Source organism: Ambystoma mexicanum, chromosome 5p, assembly GCF_040938575.1.
Source record: "Ambystoma mexicanum isolate Mex_15411 chromosome 5p, UKY_AmexF1_1, whole genome shotgun sequence".
NCBI classification, from domain to species: Eukaryota; Metazoa; Chordata; class Amphibia; order Caudata; family Ambystomatidae; genus Ambystoma; species Ambystoma mexicanum.
In genome coordinates, this window is record NC_090930.1 from 251,843,790 (window position 1) to 251,865,245 (window position 21,456).

The 21,456-nt window shown below is 46.9% G+C and overlaps 1 protein-coding gene across 2 annotated transcripts in view; it reads left to right on the forward strand.

Annotated features, from left to right (window-relative positions):
* THOC2 (THO complex subunit 2) overlaps positions 1 to 21,456 on the forward strand; it is a 2,257,836-nt gene that overhangs the window by 1,658,990 nt on the left and 577,390 nt on the right. For both annotated transcript variants that reach the window (XM_069612670.1, XM_069612671.1), the window contains exons 27-28: positions 9,507 to 9,638; positions 9,736 to 9,920. In XM_069612670.1, coding sequence (XP_069468771.1) covers positions 9,507 to 9,638; positions 9,736 to 9,920 — 317 coding nt within the window. The remainder of the gene's footprint in view (positions 1 to 9,506; positions 9,639 to 9,735; positions 9,921 to 21,456) is intronic.

Genomic DNA, 21,456 nt, shown 5'->3' on the forward strand with positions numbered 1-21,456 from the left:
GGCTCAGGTTCTAAAACAAAGGCATTTAAAAGCGTGGATCGTGGCCCGTCTGGCCTTCCACGTTAGTCTTTTTCCAACTTCAAAATACAGGTCAACAAAAAGTTCACGCGGACCTCCCTCTGTCAGGCTCCGATCTTTCAAAGCACCACACATGCAAGGGTTCCTTTCTCTGTGCTTTTTTAACATCCTTTAGGGATTCCCTTCCCCTAACTTAATACACTTCCGGTCTCTGTCGGGCTCAGACCTTTTCATGAAGTCGATGGCTTTCAAATGTGTTTGGCTTTTACTATAGACCTTTGCAGGACCACTTTGACTTTCCTTTCAGCTCACACTCTTGTGTGTTTTGCCCCAGTGTCTTGGGTAGTTACATGTCATAAGCACAAACGTTCAATGTTCACCTTTTTACTTTCCCCCCAGGGTTAATGTTGATGATTTCACTTTTTATAGTTCATTCACTTTATCAAACACACACACATTTCACCTTTCACAGAGACTTTCGATTGGGCGATTTCCTTTCGCTGGACTGTTAGGGAGAATTCTCTGTTAAGGCTAATTTCCCAAACCTAGTGAGTCCCCCAGCAGCTTTGCTGGATTTTAGGGGTTTATTTTTTTTTCTCCTGCTAAGAGTGAGACTCTTTTTCTCCCACTCTTAGACATGATTTGAGATATCCTTTGACTTTGTAATGTGTTTTATGGGCTATGGGGTCCTTTACTCCATAGGGTTTTTGGTAAGTGTGTTACACTGCACCCTCAGTGCAGTAACACAGGGGTGTTATAGTGACCCCCAAACATAGACTCCATACCCTGGGACTGACTACTGTCTCCCAGGGCATGTCAAGTCACCATTGACTTTACTAGTCTTAAATTCTGAGCAGAACCAGTACCAACCATCATATTGTGAAAGTACTGGTAAGGGTAATTAGATTGACCCTGGGTCTGTTTTTCGAGGGGGCACTGTGCAGTCCCCCCTCGTCGAGTTTCTGGCTGGTGGCCGTGGTTACAACTCAAAATATTCCACCGGAATATTTCCTATGGGAATTTCCCATTCATTTTAAACGCACCACTTTTTGGTGCAATGTTAAAGATACCGCAGGGTTATTTATTTAATATTTATTCCCCGGTTGGGTCTTTTTGCCAGGACTGTTTTACAATGACGTTTGTGTTCGCCTCTGTGACTCCAACCCAAGTCGAGCCCTTTGTTCCACTTTTTGGCGGGCTTCTCCACAGAAGCCTCCAAAAGTGGTGCCACTCTGTCTGGGTCTACAGGATGTGTGGGAGGGGGTTTTAGGCACCCTGGACTGAGTTGCCTCGGCAACTCAAGTGGCACTCTTGTGTGATTGGCCCAGTGGTGAGCCGCCCGGCTCACCACTTCGCATGTTTGAGTGACAGCTAGAACTGATTAATGGGGGTTTTCTGCATAAAAGCAGGGCTTTGGGGACTGGAACTTCAGAAGTCACCACAGGACCAAAGAATCCGGAGAGGGAGAATCTGAGCCGACCTGCAACGACGACATCACCGGTGGAGCCCTGCTGAACCGTCTCACCACTTCCTAACGACAGAGGAGATCTTCATCCCAGAGAGTCTTCTTCCTCTGAACTGGTGGGGATAACCAGTTCGCCCTCTTTTTCGCCTTCCTGGATCGTCTCGTGGTCGAATCACCCGTGCCAAGCACCCCGGTGGCCGGATAGCCACGCTTCACCACTACCGTGAATAAAAGGGTAGTACCTTTTAACCGTGAAACTCTGCGGCTGGTTTGTTCCCTGGCAGTGCAAAGACCTTCAGCTTTCCTCCACGTCAAGATCTTCTCTTCCCCTGAACGAAGCACCGACTTGCACCCGCTGCCAGGAACAACTGCCCCTGCTGGAGCTTTCTCACCATTTCAGGTACTGTGTCCCACCTGGTCTCCCTTGCAACAGACTGTGCAAGGTGTCCCGTAAATCCTTGACTTTCTATCCTGGGGTGACTTGGGATCTCCTAACTAACTTTTCCTGACTTGATTCAACCCTTTTTGAACTCTTTGCAAAGACTCTTAGTACTATTCAACTGTGCGATCTTGGACACATTCCGCCTTGCTCTCTCCAAGAGTTGCCCTGGCCTACGACTTTCTTGCTCCTCAGTGGACTTTGCCTTTTATGACTTGCTCTGGTTCTCTTAAAGAGTTGGTATTGTGTATGTTCCTAATTCTGTCTTTTTCCCTCCCTTTTTAATTAACTTATTGGAGTGCCATCTTAGGTTAAGCGCTCACCTCTGTCTGAAAATAAGTGGTGTTTTAACTGAGACTTGTTCAATAAGTGATCAGGGATGTATATATATTAATAGTGACTGTGTTTGAACTTGCCATATTAGTGTTAGTGTATTTTACAAAGTGTGTTTTTAAATAATTATATACTTTTATACCCAAGCTCTGGTCAGTGTTTGCTTGTGCTACTGTATTTTGGTACCTATCTTGTATACTCTATGTACTGTCTAACTCTTCTTGAGAGAAGTCTGGCTGCTCAGCCACAGCTACCAGGTAAATCTGGGTGGTACAGACTGCTACCAATTGGGTTTACTGCCAACACCTGTAGTCTTAAGCCTTTTGCAGTGGTCCCCAAGGGAACTGCACAGGTTTCTGCCTAACATGGACCACTCCGCTACTCAGTATTGCTGGTTTCACAGCTATCAGGAATGCAAAGTTCATCACAGGTCTGCCTTTCTTCGCCTCACATCCAAACGCGTGCAGCCTTCCATTGTGTGACATACTGTTGCATCTTCAATCATTCCCTTAAACACGCCAGTCTTTCATTTCGCTTGCCAACTCACTGGGTGTGTGTGTTTCTATCTTGTCTTTATAGTTTTTCAATTCATGAGTCAAGGTTAATACCACAATACTACATGCTTACCCTCGCCTCCCCAACTCTTCCGATCACCCGGGAGGGACGTTGGCGTCCTTGAAACACAATGCAGTCTTCTTTTATGGGTCTTGGCCTTCTCCACTTGTCTTTTGCAGCCTTTTGAAGGCAACGGCCTCCTGCAGTGAACTTCTGGGGTTCTCTGCCGTTTGCCCTGTCCCTCGGTCTGCCGCTCTTCTCAAGTAGGTTCGTCTTCGCCCCAGAAGTTCTCCTCTTGCTCGTGTTCCACCTTGCTCAGTGTGTGTCTGTTACTCCTTTTATCCATGTGAGGGGAGCTAATTGGTATCAGATGCATGCACTTAAAGTTAAGTGCCTGACTTTGCCTGACCCTATTAGTCAGACATGTCCATGAGATATGTAAGGGTTAGCCTTTTTACTCTGTCGCCCTCTACCTCGGCCCAGTGTTTGTGTGGGAAGGGATTTTGAGGGGGATATCAGAGAATCCTTTAAAATAGGATGGGTCAGGTGTCGCGCCTCCACCACTCCGATGAAGAGCCCTCACCAAGGTGATCCTCCTGCACTGGTCCACTCCCAGGGTCTGGATCCAAAGGCGATGGCCGTGCCCTGGCCACCGGAGAGTTATCCCTGGGGACTAGTAGGCGAGACACTGTTTGGTTTCTCACAGAGGGATGCGTGGGTTCAGGAGAATTTCAGGGTACGTTATGCCCTGGAACTCTGGAAGCAACCTCCACTCTTGAGGGTGAAGTGGACTCCTCTTCCCAAAATTCAAGTCAAGAGGCGTGCCCTCCTCAAGGTGGTGGCCGATCTTTTTTCACTAAAAACACCATCTGTGCTTGTGTGGAAACTGCAACATCCAGATTCTTTTCCATACTCTTCCAGGTGCAGAAACCCTCTGGAGGTTATCGTCCCATTCTGAACCTCAAAGTTTTGAACCACTGTAGGGAGTACAAGCCATTCCGCATGATTACTCCTCAGCAGTTTGTTTTGGCCATACATCAAGATGATTGGCGCACGGAGTGAGACCTGGAGAATGCTTATCTACATGTACTGATTGGGGAATGTCACCAGCCCTTTTTTTGTTTTGCTCTGGACCAGAGAATCTTTCAGTTCAGTGTCCTACCTTTGGGGGGTGGGGAAGGTCTCCACCACCCCTTGAATGTTTACAAAGACCTTGACTTCATCATTGCACTTTTACATCCGGAATTAATCTTGGTCCATCCCTAACTCAATAATTGGCTAGCCTAGACTTCCTCGAGAGAAAGATCTATCCTGACCACAACCAAGGTTTGAGAAGTTCGAGATTCTCGTGGCTTCAAAATAAACTTCGGGAAGTCATCCCTTCCCCTAATGATGGACTTTAGGTTCATTGGAATCCACTTCCGTACCGAACTCGGAGTGGCTATGCTTCCAGTGGGCAGGGTTGCCATGATCCAGGAACACCTGGCAGATCTGACCAGCCATCAGACTTCCTCAGCAAGACTTTGGTTGAGGCTGCACGGAGAGATGACATCATGCACAGCCACTGTACCATGGGCCTGGTTCCACCTGAAAACCATTATCCGCCACATTCTGCAGCATTGGTCTCAAGACTTCAGGGAGCCTGAGTGCCCAATACCAGTTGAGACGCAAGTCCAGGACTCCCTGGCTTGATGAGAGCAGTGCTGGAATGTTCTGAGGGGGATTCAGCTGAATCCAGACCCTGCTCTGGTGATTACGATTGATGCCATCCTCAGCGGTTGGGGGTGGGGAGGGTGACACCCTAGATTCTCTAGAAGTCCAGGATTGCTGGTCCTTGAGCAGGGCCTCCTGCATGTCCAATTGTAGAGAATTGATGGCAGTCTGGAAGGTCTTACAGATGGTCCCAGCAGGTGGTGACCGGCCTTCCAGTCCTGGTCTGAATTGACAACCAGGGCTTAAATCAAGTGCCAGAGGGGCATGTACTCTTTTGGCCTCAATACAGTGGCACAGCTAATCATCACCTGGACCGAGTCCCACCTCCTGGGCCTCCAGGCAGCTTCCCTGCCCAGGAAGGAGAATCAAACTGCTGATTGCCTGAGCAGGTTCCTTCTTTAGTCGGTGGGGTTTTTCCTTCATCCCATTATTTTCCAGCTGGTGGTTCCCCAATGGGGTCTACCATGGATTTTTTTTCCTCCAATATTTTATCAACATTTTGCATAACTTAGACATTCTCATGTAATTGCCATTACATTGAACAAATTTGTGTCTGCCACTCCAACTTCTCTTCCTCCCAACTCCCCCCTCCCACCTGCCAGCCCATGCCATTCACACTATTTTCCGCCGTCAGTCAACATTAACTTTTACAGTGTATTCTTATCTTCTCCAGCATGGGGTCTGGCATGGATTCACATGCTCATGAATATTCCCCGTCGTCAGGCTGGGAATCCTCGGTGAAGAAAAATCAGTATCAGTTTTGTTTCTGATCTGTCTTTCGTAGTAGTAACCAATCACTGATCTCTGCGTCATACTGACCACAGCCAATGACTGCCATCTCCCTAAGCCCCGCCTCTGGCAGCCATCTTCAGATTTTTACCGCACGTTCAAGTGTTGGGATCCTCGTGCTATTGCTCTCGAGCTTTAGTGCTTTTTTCGCGCTTTTTCTTAGGAAAATTTTCTCTTTTTCGGTCAAAAGAGCCTCAAGCTCCACCGTTTCTTTATCCGATCAACGGGGACCCGTGTCGGATTCTTCTACGCCCCTCAAGGGTGAAGATTTCATCGAGCCACGCTTTTGGAGGACTCCAGAAGTTTCTCAGGCTCATCTCGATCATGGCCCAGGAGAAGGGAAGCTCGACGCCTGGAAAGCTGTTCAGGGTCTGCCCTGGATGCCAGCTTCAGAATGTCTTTAAGAAGGACGAACACTCCCTTTGGAAGGACTGTGGGTTTTGCGGGCAATATGTCGGAGCGGACCATGAAGGACCGCCATCTGCGTCTCGCCAGCTGGCTGGAAGGGAAGAGCCCATCAGGCGAGAAGAAGTCGTCCGAGCGGTCTTCTAAGACCTTTGAGGGCGCCCCGGCGACGGGGGTCCAACAGAAGGCCAAGCATCGCGAGTCCGCTGGCACCGGGAGCGCCGAACGGTCGGGCTCTATGGGCGCCAGGGAGGGCGCATCCTCCTTGGCGCCATCAACCACGAGCCAAGGCTCTGGCTCGGGTAAGAGGAAGGCCGAGCACCCGGCGAAGCTCCTGGAGAGACCCTGGTCGAGCTCGAAGGCCCCATTGGAGGGGGAGCGAGGCGGTGACCCACCCCCCGAGGAGAAGGCGGTGAGCGCACCTAAGGTGGTGAAAGCCTTAATCCATCCGGCCAAGGCCTCTATCGAGAGAGTTGCGGCGGCCCTGGCTCAGCTTGTGGAGGCTACACCAGTGGTGGCGACCTCGGGGCCCAGGGTCTCCCTGCCACCGCGGAGGGAGTCCTCTTTCATGCCCATCGACAGGACCCCCGTGAAACCTCCGACGGAGAAGAAAAAGGGGGGGCAGGAGGTCGTCGTGGATTCGGAGGAGCTGATCGAAGTCTTAAGCCATGGCGTTGGCGTGGAAGAAGACCAGCCCGTTGGGAGGGACCCCGACGTAGGAGACAACGAGAACGTCGAGGGTGCCGACGGGGCTCCTGACCACCCGTCGGACTCCCCTCAACCAGTGCTGCAAGACAACTCGGCAGCCATTTTGTTGGCTATACAGTCCTTATGCTCGGAGATAAGGACGAGATTGCCGTTACCACCAACGGAGGAACCTCTCCCGACGGGGGACCCGGAGCCAGGCCCTTCTGGGAGCCCCCTCCTAAGAGGAGGATTCATCCTCCACCTCCTTTTCAACCATCGCGCCCTGCTCAGCCCTCCTCCCCGTCCACGACCCGTGGGGATGATACGGGGACTGACACGGCTGCGATGGTCACAGACGACGAGGTTTACAACGAGGATCTCCCGTCGTCACCTCCTCCCCGGGCTTCCCCGCCCAACGAGATTGGATCGTTTCATGCCATGATCGCCAGGGCATCCGAGCTTTTCCAGCTCTGCCCGGAAGAGAAGAAGGAAGGTTTCCTTTATCAACGGCGCGAGACCAAGAGGAAGACGGTCCTCGCTGTACCTCTACTGGACGATATCTGGGATGAGGGTCTCGCCCTCCTTAAGAACCCATCTACAACGCCTGGGAGAAGGGATCGGTACGAGAAGAAGTACCGGGTCCCGGACGCGGCCCCCTTGTGCCTTCGGGCACAGCAGACCCCGGACTCGGTCGTCTCCACGGCGTCCAGGAAGAAAGCGGGGGGGGCCTCGGCCTCTACATCAACCTCCCCGCCGGACGGCGAGGGAAAGAAGTTGGACACGATGGGACGCAGAGTCATCTCATCGGCAGCGACGACGATTAAGGCTGCTAACGCCTTGGCTATCGTAGCCCGCTACGACAGGGAGTTGTGGTACAAAATCGCCCCCTTACTGGATTTCCTACCAGACAAGAGGGCTGAGGCCCTAGAGATCTTGCAGGAAGGAGAAGTAGCGTCGGACCACACCATTACGATAGCGACGGACATCGCCGACACTGGATTTCGCCAGTTGGGCAACGGCGTGTGCCTTAGACGGCATGGATGGCTCAAGGCAACTGACTTCCGTCAGGACGTGCAGACCAGAGTCTTGGACATGCCGTTCGACGGGAGCAACCTGTTTGGGAAAACAGTGGACAATTCCCTACAAGCCATCAAGACGGACACGGAGACTGCCCGGGCTCTTGGTGTCCTCCAGCAACGATGGCCGCCCTTTCGGAGCGGCGGAGGCAAGTAGGGTGCCTCCAAAGGTTCCGGCGGCAGATTTTCCACCTATCGTCAAGCGGCCCGTTCGTCGTCACAGGAAGCCTACAGGGGACGAGGCAAGTCGGGCAGACCCTGCCGTCGTCGCCAAGGAGGACAAGGCGGCAAAGCCTCGCCGAAGCAGGAATGAACCGGCCTTGGGGTCGGGCCCCCACCGAAGCACCCCGGTGGGAGGCCGGCTGGCGAGCTTCGTCAGCGTGTGGGAGTCCATCTCCACCGACAGTTGGGTGCTGGACGCCCTGGCCCAGGGTCACACGCTTGAGTTTCTAAAGAAGTGCCCGCGCGTCCCCCCTGTGGCCAGGAAGGAACATCACGTCCCTCAACTTCTCTTGGAGGTAAAGGCGATGCTCAAGAAAGGCGCCATCGAGCTCGTCCCAAAGAGGCTTCGGGGCTCCGGAGTTTACTCAAGATACTTCCTCGTGAAGAAGAAGACGGGAGGATGGCGTCCCATCCTGGACCTATGACGACTGAACAAATTCATCAAGGCACAGAAGTTCTGGATGGTCACCCTCCAGCACGTCCTGGGTCAACTGGAGGAGGGCGATTTCCTGTCGTCGTTGGATTTGGAGGATGCCTACTTCCATATCGCCATCCTAAAGGGACACCGAAAGTTTCTCAGATTCGTGGTCCAAGGGCGTCACTACCAGTTCAGAGCCCTTCCCTTCGGATTGAGGTCGGCACCCAGGGTGTTCACCAAGTGCCAGTATGACGCAGAGATCAGTGATTGGTTACTACTACGAAAGACAGATCAGAAACGAAACTGATACTGATTTTTCTTTACCGAGGATTCCCAGCCTGACGACAGGGAATATTCATGAGCATGTGAATCCATGCCAGACCCATGCTGGAGAACAACAGTTACAGGTAAGTAACTTGTTCCATATCTGCAAGTGGTGTACGTTTTTGACTTGGTGCTGGGAGAGGGACCTGGATCCTTTATCCAGTCCTTTATCCCCTGCGTTGGATTTTCTGCTGTCTTAGTTCCAAGCAGGCCTGTAGATTGGCACTGTTAAAGGTTAAATCTCTGCTATTTTGGTTTTCAGGCGGTCGCCGAAACATGGCTCGTTCACAATCCCCACTGTTACAATACTTGCAGGGTTTGTGTAATGAGTTTCCTCCCCGCCAGTTTTTGATTCTGGTGTGAGATTTCAGTTGCGTTAGGACATTCCTTATGGGGTTCTGCGTTTGAGCCCCTCAATTCCTGTTCCATAAGATCTGAGTCTGAAGAGTCTGATGCACGCTGCTTGCTGCTGTTTCGTGGGAACCATGTGAAAGAAGAGACTTTGCCTGAACACAGGCTAATATGTATTGAAACATAAATGATGTACCAGACTATATGCGCTTCTCCATTTATACAGGGTAGCAGGGGGACAGAAGTACCTCTCAACTACTCCCCTACACAACCTTTGATGTAGGTCTTACTCTGCTGTTGCCCTGGTAGTTTGCCTACCCCAGGTCGAGAGCAGTCCTTGAACAATCTTGAGCGGGTCAAACACATGACCATGTCACAGTAGGAGGCAATGATGTGGAAATCTGCATTACTGGACTAAATTCATGAAACTCTTGATCCAGCTGAAAGTAAACTTGGGTGTCATCAGTATAAGATTGGGAATACAGATTACAGCGTTACATAATGTGCGCTTGCAGTATAATGGATATGTTGTAACATAAAGTAGAGAAGCAGGAATCTTGCAAACATACTGAGACATTGCGATGGTGGAGATGACAACACTTAGCATTTTGGAAAAGATTGTCTTGTTGAGAGGGAGAAGTGATTCATTTGTTCAAGCAGGTTTTGTTTTTACTTTTCTAACTCAGTAAAGTTATACCCTTTCTATTTTAGGAATGTGGAAATTATCCCGGTTTTGTTACTATATTAAGGGCATCTGGATTTGATGGTGGCAATAAGGCTGATCAATTGGATTATGAAAATTTCCGACATGTTGTGCATAAATGGCATTACAAGCTAACTAAGGTAAACAATCTATCCTACAACTTTGTGAGTTTTTTGTTTGATAAGCTGTTCAAATATCTCATTCCTCCACTCTGAAAGTTATACTTTATTGTTATAGGCATCAGTGCACTGCCTTGAAACAGGTGAATATACCCATATCCGAAACATCCTAATCGTCCTGACCAAAATCCTTCCTTGGTACCCAAAGGTTCTAAACTTGGGCCAAGCCTTGGAGCGAAGAGTGAAGAAGATTTGTCTGGAAGAGAAGGAGAAAAGACATGATCTATATGCTTTGGCAATGGGGTAACACAATATTTTAAAACAGCAAGTGATTGTTCTAAACGGCTTGAAAGTGAAAGTATTGCATAATGATTTGGCTTCTGATTTAATGTGAAACTGCAATTTAACTGACTACATAACTTTTTGCTATTTACTTGAACGTATATATTGGATGTAAAATAAGCATCATATCTAATTTTAGCTTCATTTTCTGGATAGCTGGATTGGGCCTATGCAATGGCTTGTGAATGTACTGATGGCATGTTCCCATGTGTAAAACCATGTCTGGATAAGAATGAGCCAATAGCAAACTCCTTTGAATCTTTGCAGCGCATCCTATCTGGCTAATGGTTTCATCAGTGTACTTGCACATGTCTCCGATCTGAATAGAAAGAATGATTATGTGCTTTATTATATGCATTAAATGTGACTGCTATATGATATAGAATGTTGTTGTGCATGCTGGGCGTGTTGCTAAACTAGTGGTTTTAGTACCCAAGAAATTCCATAAATGTTGACTTGAGTATCGACAACTAGTGATGTTTTAAGCCATTTTTTGAGCAATGAGGCCAAAACATGTCTTGAGATGCTTGTGGTCTCCTGTAGAAGGGATGTGACCTAGCAGTTTGTGCTAGACTGCCCCTTTGTGGGTGGGACAAAGCCTGATTGGCATATAGTCTTTCCCCTTTCTGTAATGGCTTAGCAGACGCAGAATGATGGTTTGGAGGGTTGCCCAGAGGTCTAAGATTAATTCTTAACCTTTCAGCCATCACCTCTTTGTTTTTGTTAAGACATTTGTTAGGCATTTGAGTATGAAGAGTAATTAAACCGTGCACGTGTCTTACCATTTACCTAACATTGGATTGCGTAGCTTCACGTGCTGTTGAATTTCCCACAGTGTAATTTCTAGCATCATGAAAATGTTGTTTTAAAGACGGTCTATTGACTCAGTCACACAGGCAAGCAAATTGCCTTGACGTCAAGTAAGGACCTGTAGTGTTTATTTCTAATTAATTCCATCCCTATGATGATCCTACCCGCAGCGCAGCTGATCTTCAGAAATTGTTCTGCCTCTAAGGGGTGCATCACGGCACCCCGTCTGCTCTGATTGATCTCACCACCATAATGCCAGACAGGAAGTTGGGGCCAGTATATTTCGAGGCGCTGCTCCCTGTGACTTCACTTCCTTTTTTATCACACTTTGTAAGCTCCGGGAACATGCTACTTCGTTTCACAAAAAAGAATGCCCAATTCTGCTAAGACCCTCGAGGTTCAAACTTACGTGGATTGGGGCCACAGATGTACGTTTAGGATCCCCATCGTATGTTTATACTGCTTGGGGGAGAAGCAAGACCCCAGCAATTCATGTATCTTAAGGCCCTACAGGAATGGGCTTCTATACTCTTCACCTTCCTCTGCAAGGAGTTCGGTGAGGGTGCATGGTCTCGGTTGAGGCTGCGCGGTGCAGAGTGCTTCTCTGAGGCAGAGGCACTGCTAGAGCAAGCAGGGGGGCTAAGAGGGCTATAGCCCTGGGTCTTTTGGTTGTAGCCGTGGATAGAAGTTCAGGGGCTACAACCAAAAGGCTATTTAGTCCAAAGTCCCAACAGTCTCAACATTAGCATAGCCCCAGATCTTTTCCAAACCTAACCTAGCATTACCCCTGCTCTGAGGACAGGTCTCCCACAAGGACAAAACAGAAGAAGCTCTGAATGAGGTCTCCTGCAACATATGGTTCCTCACAGCATCCTTCTTTGTCTTCAAAGAGTCGTCGTCATCGTTCCAGAGACTCGCCTGAAGTGGTGCCGCCGATACCATTTGCCACCCAATTATCCACCCTTGAACAATGGGGGAACTTCCGCTTGAGGATGCTTGACATTTTCATCAAGGCCTCAGCGCAGACTGTGCTATTTGCTCCAATGGGACCCACCGCGTCTCCCCAAACTGTCAGGATACTGTGATGAATCGAGGGAATTAATCCCTTCTCCCCAAGTGGGAGTCACCAACCCGCTGTGAGGTTAGGGAGGTGAGCCTGTTCTGCAACACCCTTGAGGCAAATGGGAACTCACTGGGAGAGACTCCACCCTTTGGGGACAAGAGCTCCTGTTCACCAGTGAGTCTAGTGGTATACATGGGGCTATCGAGTCTTGTCAAACACAGAGTGTGCCAAAGAAGATGCTGAAGGATATTATTCTTCATGAGAACATTAATATATCCCTTTAATGAATACTGACCGATCAACTGAGAAGAGTAAACTGGGAAGAAAACACTCCTTTATATAGTATGGAAGAAAAGGGGGCAGTATGTCTCCACACAGGGAAAGTATCCTGCTGACGTAAGCCTGGGAAGTGGCAGAGCCATCGTGGAACACAGAACCCTCGAAATCCAAACTTGCTGTTTGGCAAGTTAATCAACTCTGAACTGTCGGTGTACTGAAACACTGAAGAGAAGAGGAGGAGGAGGATGAGGAGAAGAATCAGTGGTGGCATGGCCCTGGAAGAGCCTTGGTGGGCAGCGGGCCCGTGCAACAGTGGCGAGACCAACGGAGGGACACCGCTGCAAGCGACACAGCTCTCTGCTGAAAGACCGAAGTGGAGGTGTGGGGACATCTGGTGGGGATGCCGATAACGCTGGCTTGCAACGAAGAAGAGAGGAGGTAACGGTGGGGCTGTGGAGGCACGGACGAATGAGGAGGAAATAAACACAGAATGAATAACTCGTCCCAGTACAAAGGAGAGTTAAAATGTGAACTTTGAGGAAAGTGTGATATCCATACCACTCAGTGAAGGACAATTGGATATAAGGAATTGCTATTGTCAAAAGTAAAGACTGAGAATGTATGTAAAGGAACCAAGAGTATTCCCTGGAGAGGGGGGGCTAAATGTGAACTTTGAATTAAGGATAGAGTAACGTTCCAGAGAGGGACCTGCATGAAAGAGAGAAATCTTAGAACGATGACTACTGGAGAGAGAGAGGGGAGCAACCCATGAAAAATGTGTCTAAAGAAGAAAGGAAAGTCTGTGCGATACCCAAATCAAAAGGGTCTGGAATAAACAAAACTGAATATCAAGAGTTAAAGGCATACATAGCTTACACCAGTAAACAAGTTTGACAAAGTAAAGAGTGAATAAAGTGAGATATAAACTCTCTGCTGTGAGGAAAGAACTGTTGGAATTGATTTAAAAAATGACGAGAACCAGGTCTGGAAGTCATTCTCCTGCCTTTATTTTGTTAAGTGAGTGATTGGGTCAGATAGTATTAGTTTGGATGGTAGATGGATTATTTTTGGACATTGAGAAACGGACGTCTAACAAACACCTTAGTTATTCTTTAGGTAGGGAATACCCCAAAGAAATGGGGATAGCTAGGCCTTTCTGTCTGTTCAATACAAAGGTGCCTAAAATGTCCTTAAAGAGCTGTGTCCTCTTTCTGATCCATCACAGTACACGCAACTCTTGCACGTCTGTGGGCTCTGGCCTGGACCCCAAAGTTGATGATGATCTGGTGCTGACGGGCCCCATCTTCGTGCGTTCAAACCTCTGTGCTGGTACCACCATAGTCTTTTTCATTGTCCATGCTGGCAAAGCAGCTGGACTGCATCCCTGGCGGGGACGTGAGGGAGGAATTTTTGGTCTTAGTTTAAAACGATAAGGAGACTATCCAGCAGATCATACAGTCCGGAATTGATATAGCTTACTGTGTCAAACGTTCCATGACCACGATCAGGGTGGTATGGTGTCTCTCCTGGATGAGGACAACAGTCTTTTGGTAAGATGCACAAGCAAAGCTTTTGAACATGCCCTTTGAATGGCAGAACCAGTTTGGGGTCCAAGGCCGCTGACATCCTACAAAAGATCCAGTCCTCCAAGGTGGCATCAAAGTCTTTGGGCTTAGCCGTCTAGTAACCCTCTGCTCCATCAAAAAGGATCAGAGTTTTCACCCTTCCCACTGCTACATCCCTCGACCCAACCCCTGAAGAAGTCAGGTGGTCAGAGCACAATAGAACTGGGGGACAGAGAGACGGGGAGGAGGGCAGTATTAAATGGCCCTGAAGGACGGGAGGGGAACAGTCCAATACTGGATCTGAGGCTGCTGTGAGGATGCCTACTTTCATGTGCCCATTCATCTGAAGCACTGGAAGTACTCTAGGTTTGTTCTGGGCCAACATCACTACCATTTTAAAATCCTGAAATTCTGTCTTTCTTCAGCACCCAGGGTTCTCTTATGTCCCATCCCCTTACCTCCATACTGTACGGGCGTCCCGCACGAGGGACGGGGAACGGAACCTCTTTTCCACCACAAAGACATTTCCCCTTTAAATATACTGGCACGGGGGCGCGGCCTTGGGAGCACGGGCTCCCTTAACCCTGCTCACCAGCACCACACCTCAGTCCCATTTTCTGCATCAATAGGAACAGACCCCTCCACCAGCACTCCTGGGTGAGGCCTCAAGCCTCGTGTTTCCATGCGCTTTCAGCAGTATTAACTTTTACAGATTTGGGAACATCGTCCACCGGTGCCCTAGTTTGTCCCCGGCGCATGTTGGCCTAAATAGGCTTTAGCAGGAGCCCGTCGTGCGCAGGTTCCTTCCCTACAGCAGATCCCCACGCACTGTCTCCGATGCTTTGGTGAGGACCACGGTTGGGAGGGATTGCTCCGCGTGCGACTGTCTCACGCCTAGGTCGCTTAAACACTGACTTGAGCGTTGGAGGGAACTGTTGAACAGGACCCCTCATTAGAGAATCAACACGAAGTCCGGACAAAGACAAAGAAGGTAGGTGCGTTATTTTCTAAAGCACTCTGTGTTAGGCAGAATCCTGTGCAGTTCCCTTGGGGACCACTGCAACAAGATTAAGAATACAGGAGTAAGCAGTAAACCCAATTGGTATCAGTCTGCACCACCCAGATTTACCTGGTAGCTGTGGCTGAGCAGTCAGGCTTCCCTCAAGAAGAGTAGGGCGCAGTATATAGAGTATACACAATAGGGCTAAAAACACAGTAGAGCAAACAAACACTGACCAGAGCTTTGTATCAAAAGTATATAATTATTTTTTTAAAACACACTTTAGGCAATACACTAGCACTCTAAATCAAAAGCAAGTTAAAACACAGGTAAAGTATAAACACCTCCCTTGATAACTATTAGACAACTCAGTGTTAAACCACCACTATTTGTTAAAACAGAAGTGAGCAAGTATCCTAGATAGCACACCAATAGTTAAGTTAAAGGGAGAGAAAAAGGCAGGGCATGAAAATAAAACCGTTCCCAACACTCTTAGAAGTTCACAGCAAGGGAGTAAAGGCAGTAGACACTGTAGAGTCAAAGTTCATAGGCCAGGCCCACTTTAAATGGAGCAATGCAAAATGTGCCCAAGATCACACAGTTTAAAATGCTCTTAAAGTCTTTGCAGAATGTTCAAAAGAGGTTGGGGTGATTCAATAAGTACAGTTAGAAGATCTCGGGCCAACCCAGTTGGAAAGCCAAGGATTCAAGGGTCATCTTTAGTAATCCGTGGAAAGGGAGGCCAGGCAGAACACAGTACCTTAAAGGGAGAGGAAGCTCCAGCTGTGGCAGCAGTTCCTGGCAGTGGTTGCAGTTCGTTGTTTCGACCAGGGGAAGAGAAGATCTCGTCGAGGAGGAAAGTTGGAGTCGAGGCACTGCACAGGGATGAAACCAGCCACTGAGTTCGTCGGTTAAAAGGTGCGTTCCTTTTATTCGCAGTCACAGTGGTGAAGCTTGGCTATCTGACCGCCTGGGTGCTTGGCACGGACGATTCGACCAAGAAACGTCTTTGGAAGGCGAAAGGGGCGACTGGTTGATCCCACCAGTTCAAAGGAAGAAGACTCGTCCAGCAGAAGATCTTCTCTTGTCGTTGGGAAGATGGTGAGTTTGTTGCAGCAGGGCTCCACCGGTGGTGTTGTTGCAGATGGCTCAGCTTCTTCCCTTATCGGATTCTTAGGTCCTGTGGCGACTTCTAAAGTTCCAGTCGCAAAAAGCCCTGCTTTTATGCAGAAAAAACCCCATTCAACAGCCTAGCTGTCACTCAAACATGCTAAGTGGTTAGCCGAAGTGCATCTAAAGTGGACTGTTGGACTGGGAGGTCTGATATTTCTACTCGCCTGCCTGCCTGTGGAGAACTAGCCGTGTTCGGTGCCTTAGTCGGCAAGAAGCTGCTGACCTTGTTAGTCATCTGCCGTAACACGCTTGGATTTGGACTCAAAGACTGTGAAGTCATTGCTTTGTCATTGGCAGTGAATATATATATATTTTTTTTCATTTGCTGATTTTAAGTTTCTGCCGCGGCTTCGCCGCAGCTGATTGTAGCAGCTCCCTGGATTACAGCGTCGTTACACGCTTCTTTTTGTTCCCTTTTTTGTTTCTTCTGCAGTCTCCTGACCGCACCTCCAACTTGCCTCCAGGTCCGCCCCTCGAATCTCCGCCCACCGCCTTCCTCCTTCCAACCTCCACTTCCTATAACTGCACTGGAGCGCGCATCTTAAGTGCATCTTAAGTGCATCTTAAGTGCATTGTTGGACTGTTGGACTGTTGGACGGTGAGGCGGCTGGGGTGGCAGGGGCATTATTAATTTGGTATTTTCCTTCACTGTTTAGCTATCCAAGTACCCTTCTCCAGTGTGTTTGACTTGTGGTTTAATTGCTTCTGGTCTGAACGGCGAGTCACTTGTTGCACACATAAGCCTACATATCATGTCGACCAAATCGACGCCAAACCACATCCTGATATGTCTCCCATTCCATCCATTCGGGAAGAGGACAAGGAAAGAAATCTTTCCCCTGATCCTTTACATGGAAGTTTACCTTTGTCAGGAAATATAAATGGCCCTCCTAAGATTCAAAAAGAGGTGGCTTTTCTTTCAGAAAGTGATTTTGCATCAAAATAGAGCGCCGCCCCTGCCTCCTGAGTGCACTAAGAACAAGGTTCAGTGCATTCTCCCCGTATCTAATGGAACTGTTTCTTCGCTGTCAAACACTTTGCCGTTTGCCAGCGAAAAATCTAATTCTACGCCACCTAAAATAGAAGCCCATGCAGATTTAGCCATTGAGGCCTCTAAAGAAAAATCCTTACAAAACAATCGGACTCTGAATACTGCTTGGGAGATTCCTTTTTCAAAACTGGCTAAAAAACACATTCTAAAACTGTATTTGGGTCTCTATCTGTCAAATAAGCCAATAAAATTTCCCCGAGAGGCTGGGAAAATGACAAGTCCAACCTAGATCTTAGCCTAGACAGGGATGCTATTAAAAAGAAAATGAGAATTGAGCAGTTTGGTACTCTCACTGCTGACTTCTCCATGTTAGCCCCTGCAATAGAGTCAGAACTGGGAAAGCGCATAAGACTCTCACATGAACCTTCAACCCCAGTTAATAAAAGTAAGTATGGGATTGAAAATGTGTTCTTATTTAACAATCCTCAACCTTTTGCATACTCTGTGCCTCCCCACCTCAGTGCTCAAAAAGAGGCACGAATGTTAGGCGGTTCCCTTCCTCCGATAATTGTTAGTGTCAGAGGGCCTTCGACTCAGACAAACCGCTCTCCCATATCTGAAAAATCATTGATCCATGCTACTCAACTTCCACAGAGTCCCGAAGGTTTAGGGGCTTCTCAGTTCGACTTTAATGAGTCCATGAATCATGGAAACGTGCCACGTTCGAATTATGGTATGACTGAACAACAAAAATGTAGATGAGCAACAACAATGCCTTGAAACTTTCCCTGTTCTGACCCGAATCTTAAACTTACTTGACAAGGGTCACGAGCAAACACATGAGGAAATAACAATTCTACAGATGCAAATGTCTGACCTCATAAGCACGCTCAGTAAAATGGAGGGCATGTTGTTTTCTTGTCATATGTTTTCTTCCTTAAATCACAAAAGACTCTGTCAAATTTCCAACACATTGCTACCCAGACCAAGTCCTTTGCTGAGGCTGTGACTGAAGGGCTTTCACCCAAACTCGCCACAGAGAAGGATTCTATAGTATTGACCGTAAAATCAGAAGACACTAACGCATCTAACATTGCAGCTCTGACTGTACTTGTAATGGAGATGGCTACCACTCTTGCAACGCTCTCTAAGTCATCTAGTAAGGAAGCAATCATGCCCACGATGGGCAAAGATGAGGCACCATTAGATGGTCCTTCATCATTGACAGACCTTATCGATCGAACGGGAGAGATCTTGTGCTAAAAGCAACAGGAAAAATCACCATTAATGATCATCAGCACGCCCAACCTCCTTCATTGCCCCAAACCTAAATAAAGAAGGGCCTTGGCTCGTGCTGAAAAGCACAGTATATTTAATAAAAATCTGAAAGGAAAACAAGAAAAAAAACAAAAAAAACAAGAATGTGATAAAACAGACACACAATTCACACATGAAAGACATTTGTAACCTATCTGGGGGAGATAATATCATTTATTTGAATCAATTGAATGAAGAATCCAAGGCCTTGTTGAACCTTCCTGAATCCATTACGACTGCCCAATCTTTAAAAAAAAAACACAACCCTCTTGAAAAGAAAAAAGCTTTTGAATCCAAGGCTAATGAGGAACTTCCATCAGTACCAGTTAAAAATGATCCAAAAAGGCTTCAAATAAAAGCAAAGAAAGGGGCAGTCTGCGTGGATGAAGGATCTGCAAATTTAGACTTGGTATCAAATCCTAATATTGAGGCTCCATACCAAATAAAATATGTTCTTTCAAATTTCTATCCCATGCTGAAAATTAAAAAGACTGAGAAAGTGATCCTTGGTAAAGATAACGTGCAAAGGAGCATAAAACAAGCCAACTGTCCAAAAAAAGCTAGGAAAGATTAAAACCCGCATGTCTGATGGGTCAAGGGCAAATATGCCGGATATAAAAGCACTTGATTCATATGTCGATCCTGATGATCTGCCTGTCCATGAAGATGCACAGGACATGGAGCAAACAATACCTACTTCAAATTCGCTGAATCCGATCCCACAAGCAAATGTTAATCCCATTGTGACAAAAGCTGCCACAATTACGGGGCAGCAAGATTTCTCAATAATTGATAATCCTATTGATTTAAAATCTGCTATAATAATGGGATGGGAGAGCGAACAAGTACGACATGGCAAGGCTCGCCTGAATCGTACTTTCATGATGACTGTCATCCAAGATATTCCCGGTTTGCGGATTATTCGATCAAATGACATAGATTGGGTGAAACTAGCAGCTATAAATAACAACAGAATGATCTGTAATTTTATTTCACCTTTTATTTTGAAGCTGTATGGGAACATAGAGAAGATCTAGCATCCATTGGCTTAACCATCTCTATTTTTTCCTCGTTTGAGGAAGCAAAAAACTACTTGGAAACTATGCCTCCTGTAGTTGAAAGTACAGCCTCTTGTTCCATCCAGGGTGCTCCTTCAAATTTTGATGCCGATACTATGAAACAGTTCATGTCATTCATGTCAGCATTAAAGGAGATGTCATGGAGGGATCCTAAAATCGATCAGCCCCCAAATCAATCAAAAGGGATGAGAGACTCTTAGCTTGGTTAAACTTCATATCATCTCGTGGAACCCTTGCAGTTTAAACAACTTTAAAAAATGGTATAGCCTAAATCATCTCCAAAGACCTGATATTATTTTTATTCAAGAATCTATGAATCAAACTATCTTTATCATAGAGGGATATTTTGCATTTATTCAGTTCGCTAGGCGGGGATCCTGGGGAAGACCCTCAGGTGGCCTTGCGATACTTATTAATACCGCTTATAAGTGTTCCACAGAGAAGATTAGCAGTTCTGAATCTATACTAGCCATTATATTAAAAGGTGATGAGGATCCCTCCATCATTCTTCTTCTGATCTGTACTTATTGGAACAAACTAACTACTTCAATTGAGACTATCCTGGGTGACATGAATGATGTATTAGAAAAGGGTCTGATTTTATTTCCTTCTGCCAGAATCATAGTCGGTGATGACCTAACTTGCTATTCTTATGACAAAAGTGTTCATAATTGTGAAATGTGGAATATGCACTCGCTTACCTCAAAGAAATTTGGGAAACTGTGGATGTCCTTCTTTCTCGATTGGGACATGCAGTCATCTTACTATCCTTTGGAACGTTACCACTATACTTGGGCGAGAGCAGGATGCAAATCCCTAATTGATTATTTTTTTATTTCTTCGAGTCTATACTCGACCATTGATGCGCTAATTATCATCAATCCGAACCTAGGAGATCACATGATGATTTCTTTGACTTTGAATATCCCTATGGCTCGTTTTGATGACAACCTTTTTCTATCTCTGGTAGAAGCTGATCGTCACCGCTTAACAATAAGATGGAATCAAAGAGTATGTTCTACATTCACACAGCATCTAGAATGTGACCCTAATATTCTCTTGCTTTCAGCCTTAAACGATTCCTCCCTTTTACATCTGGACAACTTAAATTCCTCTAGAATCCAATTTCATCTTTGCAAACTAAACAATATACGAAATAAGAATGAGCTAGTTACCTCTACCCATGTCCACAAATTTAACCTTCGGTTTTTAAATTTAACCTTCAAGTTGCATGCTTAATAGCACAGAAAAACTCTGAGGTCTGAAATTCGTAGCAAAATGATTAAATCGGTTAGACAACGCTACCGAAACAAGTTAAAATGGTTGAAAGGTAAATTGCACTATGCAGATAACCAAAAAGTTATTTTTTATCTTCTTAAACACGATTTCAGGCAAATCTGGTGTACTTTGCGCTCCATCACCTCGGATTCTGCCAATAGAATTGAATCCGTGATTACCGCAGAAAGTTGGGTCTCCTATGTTAAGACCAAATACCTCATGCCTGAGCGCTTCTGTACTCTAAAGGGCGGAGTGCCACGTTTGTGTTTAGACTCTCACCTTAGATGGTCAACTAGAGATGTCATTGATGCCATCGGTAAACTAAAAAATTCAAAGGTGCAAGGCCCCGATGGTATCCCTTCTTGTGTGTATACAAGTCAAACCCCGACTTTTGGGCTCATATTCTTAAAATTAAATTTGATTCCATTCTGCTATCTGGTAATATTCCTCTATCCTGGTCTTCAGCTCTGGTCATTCCGGTTTATAAAAAGGGCCCACCTGACTGCCCTTCTGACTATCGACCTATTGCTCTCACTGATGCCTTTTCGAAAATGTTCTCTATCCTTCTACTTCAACAATTACAAACGTATATCCATGACCACGACCTCCTGTCCATTTATCAAGTAGGATTTAGAAAATATATTGGTTGCCAGCCAAACGCCACCATTCTTTCCCATCTTAAGGCTCACACCGCTGTCTCTAAATCAGGTGCTGTCTATATGGCTAGCTTAGATTTCACCGCAGCCTTCGACTGTGTCATATGTGAAATCTTGTGGAAGAAAATGATTGCTTTGGGTATTCCTCACCAACTGGTTGCCTTGATTGCCCTGCTACACAAAAATACGAATTATCGTATTCGTTTGACAAAAGAAGGCGCTCTGACAGACACTATTCCAACCGAAATAGGTGTAAAACAGAGCTGTAATATGGCAGCGGTGCTGT